This window comes from Helobdella robusta, assembly GCF_000326865.2.
Source record: "Helobdella robusta unplaced genomic scaffold HELROscaffold_25, whole genome shotgun sequence".
Classification (NCBI taxonomy): Eukaryota; Metazoa; Annelida; class Clitellata; order Rhynchobdellida; family Glossiphoniidae; genus Helobdella; species Helobdella robusta.
Window position 1 is genome coordinate 607,204 of NW_008704310.1, and position 6,452 is coordinate 613,655.

The 6,452-nt window shown below is 32.7% G+C and overlaps 1 protein-coding gene across 1 annotated transcript in view; it reads left to right on the top strand.

The window, feature by feature from the left end:
• Positions 1-6,163: 6,163 nt before the first annotated feature.
• Positions 6,164-6,452, top strand: part of HELRODRAFT_172924 (hypothetical protein) — a gene marked incomplete at both ends in the record, with an annotated part of 1,764 nt that continues 1,475 nt past the window's right edge. The window contains one exon of the mRNA XM_009019584.1: positions 6,164-6,213. Within this exon, the coding sequence (XP_009017832.1) occupies positions 6,164-6,213 (50 nt within the window). The remainder of the gene's footprint in view (positions 6,214-6,452) is intronic.

A 6,452-nucleotide genomic window follows, 5' to 3' on the forward strand; every position in this document is an offset into this window, starting at 1 on the left:
CACACAGACACACACACATGCGCGCACACACAGACACACAGAAACACACACATACAAACAAAGATGCGTAAAAAGAGATGCATACGTGAATTAATGCATGAATGAGATTCAACACGCCAACATACGTAGAACATACATACACACATACATATTCACTTACGTACACAACACACATATATACACACATACTTGCACACATTACTTACACTCACGATAACGCACACACATACACTCACACAAGCACATACACACACATACACACGCATACACACACACACACACATAAACTCACACACACACATACATTCACACACACATATATATAAACACATACATTCACACACACACAATTACAACATACATTCACACACACAATTACACATACATACAATTACACAAACATACATACACACACATACACACACACGTGTTGATGGAGCACCAGCAACAACACAATGGAAGGTTTGCGATAAAATTATCCCAAACACCCGGCAGTAAGCCACGAAGGTATGAAAAGAGATCGTCAACAACCTCCCATTGACGTTTATAACGCGCCAGGAATGAGAAAAATATCCACAACAATATTCGCAACGACAGCAACAACAACGACAAAAATTATTAAAAAAATTCACAACTACATTAAAGGTAACAACGTCATCAGTAACAATATTTTCAACAACAAAAACCAAAAAACAGTAAATAACCACGACAAAAACATCACCAACAACACCAACAACGACATCAACAAAAACAACAACACCATCATCATCAACAACAACAACACCAACAACATCAACTACATCAACAAAATCAACAACACTATCATCAACAACAACAACACCAACAACAACATTCGCAAGGCAAAATTCTTTGCAATCAACACATTCGCAAGGCAAAATTCTTTGCAATCAACACACGCCAGAGCGTAAAAACAGTTGTAACATTGAAATATATTGCATGCAACACAATCGAACCAACACAAAAACATACGGGCAGCCAACAACAACAACTGCAACACGCTGAATCACGATACCAACACAACTCTTAAAATGCAATAAAATACAATGCTGCCAGAAACATCTGCAGAAGTTAAGGAAATAAAATTTGGTAAACACGACTGTGCAAACCTAAATTTGATAAATCACAATCAACCTTAGAAGTGAATAAATAAATAGAAAGATACTGAATGGATACAGGATAGATATTGAATAGATACAGGATGAATACTGAATAGATACAGAGAGGATACTGAATGGATACTGAATGGATACCGAATGAGATGATGATACTTTGTCAGTACAGCAAACACACGATGATGAAGAGAACAGGAAATACAAGGGCTTCACTTAACACTTTGCTGCAAAGAAATATGCATCACATTCTGGCAAGACATCACAGCACCAATCACATCAACACCAATCACATCAACACCAATCACATCAACAACAATCACATCAACAACAATTATGACAACTCTAATGACATCAACTCTAGCTAACTTAGAGACATCGAAACATCAATCACCTAAATCGTCCAGCAACAATGAACAACCGACTTGCAAAGCGTCTAACAGCGCGAAAGAACTTCAACGCATGATTTAATTATTTAAAAAAAATTTTATTTCGGTCGATATGAATACAAACTGGAGAAGAAGAATGGAGAGGTGTGTTTGAAGGCGATCGATGGAGAACAATGGGAGGCTTCGTGAAGAATGCTGGCGAGTTCAAACATTGCTGTAAGTAAGTGACATCATCATGAAGGATGGAATGGAGGAGTGAGTGAATGAATGAATGAATGAATAAATGAATGAATAGATGGATGGATGGATGGATGGATGGATGGATGGATGAACGAATGAATGAATGGATAGATGAATGGATAAATGAATGAATGAATGAAAGATTGGATGGATGAATGAATGAATGAATGAATGAATGAATGAATGAATGAATGAATGAATGAATGAATGAATGAATGAATGAATGAATGAATGAATGAATGAATGAATGAATGAATGAATGAATGAATGAATGAATGAATGAATGAATGAATGAATGAATGAATGAATGAATGAATGAATGAATGAATGAATGAATGAATGAATGAATGAATGAATGAATGAATGAATGAATGAATGAATGAATGAATGAATGAATGAATGAATGAATGAATGAATGAATGAATGAATGAATGAATGAATGAATGAATGAATGAATGAATGAATGAATGAATGAATGAATGAATGAATGAATGAATGAATGAATGAATGAATGAATGAATGAATGAATGAATGAATGAATGAATGAATGAATGAATGAATGAATGAATGAATGAATGAATGAATGAAAGAATGAATGAATGAATGAACAACGAACGAATGAACGAATGAATGAATGAACAACGAACGAACCAACGAACAAACATCAAACGAACGAACGAACGAATGAATGAATGACAGTTGAGCATACGATCAAGCGAATAGAGGAAATAATGTTTGAACAAATGAACCAACGCAAAAGCATTACAAACAACCAGAAGCTTAATAACAAAAACACTGCAATAAAGAAGAACGAAATTCTAGCAGCCACTCTCAAACAACAATTCAAGGGCATCCAACAAAAAACACCATTTAGAAACACCAATGAAACAACAACATACAAAACGACATGCCGACAAAAAAACGACATACAAACAACATACAAAACACGCACAACATACAAAATTACAACATGCATACACCTAACAAATACAATGAACACAGAAACAACAAAAAACTTAAAAAAAAACAATATGCAAGCTACAACGTACAAACAACATACAAACAACAACATGCATACAATCAAAACATACAAAGAACACAGAAAAAAAAACAAAAAATCACAACAACAACATCAATATACAAACAATAACATACAAACAACAACATACAAACAACAACATACAAACAACAACATACAAACAACAACATCAATATACAAACAATAACATACAAACATCAACATACAAATAACAAAATACAAACAACAACAGAGAGAACATGGTAGCATATAGAAAACACTACTGAGATGCGGCAAACATAATTTTATGGGGTCACGTCCGTTTGGTCTCTACCTACATTTATATCATTCATTCGTTCATTCATTTGTTCATTCGTTCATTTATTCGTTCATTCATTTGTTCATTTATTCATTCATTCATTCATTCGTTCATTCATTCATTCATTCGTTTGTTCATTCATTTGTTCGTTTGTTCGTTCGTTCGTTCATTCATTCATTCGTTCGTTCGTTCGTTCATTCCTTCATTCGTTCGTTTGTTCGTTCATTCATTCATTCATTCATACATTCATTCGTGAATGGATAGATGGAATGATGAATGAATGAATAGATGAATGGATGGATGGATGAGTAAATGGATGAAAAGAATGAACATTTAAAAAAAATAATGTAGAAAAATTAAAAAAATTTATTTTTCATCAAATACGACTCTTTCTTTCCAATTGATTTCTAACAAAGGCGTAACCATGGGAAGAGGGTAAGAAGCTGGGGCCACCAAAAATAAAAAATTTTAGGGGGGTTAAAAAAAGCTAAAAAAAAAAAGCTAAAAAGAACAAAATCTTTATAAAAACTTGGACTAAGAAGAGTTTCAGTGTCTCACAACAATGGAATTAAGTTATAGCGAAATATGTTTTTTTTTAACTGCAATATGCAAAAAATAAAAAAAATTAAGAGCCAGTCAATCAAGTTTCTACACCACTTAATTTTATATTTATTAACAAATGGTTACGACAAATTGCACTCATCTAAATCATTACACAGGAAAAAAAGTTGAAAATATAAAATTGATTTTTAAAATAAAATAAAAAACAAATGGAAAATAAATAAATATAAATATATATTAATATAATGCAGTAATTTATGAAATTTACCGAATTTCTAGCGTTGGGTAGGTTTTTATTACATTTCTCAATATTTCTAACCAGATTCTAAATAATGATGACACGAATTTAGTTAGAAATATTGAAAAACGTGATAAAAAAAAACCTATCCAACGCTAGAAATTTGGTAGATTTTATAAATTACTGCATTAATTATGGTCTTTTACCAGTATATTAATATAAATAAACAAATTTAACATTAAAAATAGAAGTTATTGATATAAATAAATTTATAAATACAATAAACAATATAAATACTCAAAATATAAAAATTTATGAATATATGAATATGAAATAGAATGAAATAGAATTTAAGAAATCATTTGCGTGTGAGTGAGGAAATGTATTGTAAAAGATTCATCTCAGGGCAGATTCTGGAGTATTTAGCAAATATTTATAAAACGTTTTAACTTTTAAATACGTTACTCACTGGATGGGTATTTCATCTTTACTTACTTGTAAATAATACACTACCAACCAGTAAATCTTACTCTTTACTCTACTTAAGGGATAATTATCTACCTACCTACCTACCTACCTACCTACCTACCTACCTACCTACCTACCTACCTACCTACCTACCTACCTACCTACCTACCTACCTACCTACCTACCTACCTACCTACCTACCTACCTACCTACCTACCTACCTACCTACCTACCTACCTACCTACCTACCTACCTATCTACCTACCTACCTACCTACATACATACATACATACCTACCTACCTTCCTACCTACCTACCTACCTAACAATCAACTTGACGCCATTTCAATGTTCAAATCAAATCATAGAACAAACTATAATTTTAACACTTATAAAGTGATTGTCTAAATGTTTTAAATTAATTTTGAGAATTGATTTTAATAAAAATTAGTCAAAATAAAATTTGATATTTTGAATTGTGTGTGTATCTCTCTGTGGAGTGTGTTGTTGATTGTTTCAGATGTTATTGATCCTTCTCTAGCAACATTTTAATGGATTTTTTTATTTTGCTTGAAAACCTCATTCATTCATTTTTATCAAGAAACAAAATGAAATGATAATCTTTGAAATGACTTCATCTCGCTGATATTTTTATTTTTACATTTCTTTCGCTCAAAAATAAATAATAATAATAACAAGAATAATAAAAAAATAATTTTTTATTGCCTCTTATATCTGGTGAATCATAAATTGAATCAAGAAAATGTTTCTTCAACTTCTCGCACTCGCACTCGCTTGTTGCGGTCAATTCAATTAGATCCCCTTTCATGATGGCCGCGCAGACATAACGAGTTACTAACCCGGAGCTAGCACCGAAGTTTTCATTTGAAAACTGTCGTCAGATGTCTTTCTATTGAAGATGTTCTTCGGAAGGTGTTAGGCGTGATTGCTTGTCTAGTGTGTTGCTAGGAATTGTGTGGTGGAGTTGAAGTGGAGTTTGTTTGGTGGGTGGTTTGCGGCTGAATTGTGGTTGAGATTGTCGATAAATGAATGAGTTTGATTGATAATATTGAATAATTTTTTTGGTTTTCTTGTCATTTTATAAAAATTTCAACATAGCGCTTAATTGAGTTGTAACGCTCTGGTATTTTCTTTAGATTTGTCTAATATTTTCTAAAACATGATACTGGTTTTGAATTCAACATTTTAAGTTAGCTACAGTTTTCTAATATGGCAGATTTAAAAAAAACTATTTAACCGATTCTAAAGGGAAAATCTTTCAAGTTTTACTTGTAATGATTTAATCAATTTATGAGTTTATTAAAATATAAATAAATAATAATAACAGTAATAATAATGATAAACAGAATAAAGTGAAAAATAAAAAATAAAATATGATCAAGTGATGAGGGTATTAAGAAGCCTAACCTTGATGGATGACTGAGCAAAGAACCACGACCTGTCAGAGAGCGTTTGTATCATCAGCAGAAACTGATCAATGAGGAGGTACTGAGTTTCATCCGATCAACAAAATCGATTCCTTCTCGATCGAGCTAACTCAGTCGCAAACTATTTTCAGTACACCGAATGATAAGAGACCAATTAGGTTAACGAAATGCGGGCTTTATTTGTATTTCTATCGAAATTCTTCACTATACTTGGCGAATGATTGCTACAGCTCACAAGGCAATGACGTCATAAAGATACATTTTTTGAGGAGATAAATTTGGTTTGGAAGAAATTTGAAGGAGGCAGAATTAGAATATACTCTATGGTGTTATGTTTGCGGATAAAAAGAAACATGGTCAAAGTGGGAGCCTTCGGGGGATATTTATATGCTGGATTGAGTCGGTAACATCACAACTACTACTAACACTACTACTACTACTACTACCTCCACCACCACCGATACTACCACTACTACATCTAATACTAATACTACTAATGCTATTACTGTCTCGGCGACCACACTGACTGCTTCTCCGTGTGTTTGTTATGTGCGAAGTTGTTTGATTCCATGCAATAGATTCAAATCAGGAATTGAAATCCTCCGCCTATCTCTCTCCCCCTTCTCTCCCCCTTCTCTTTTC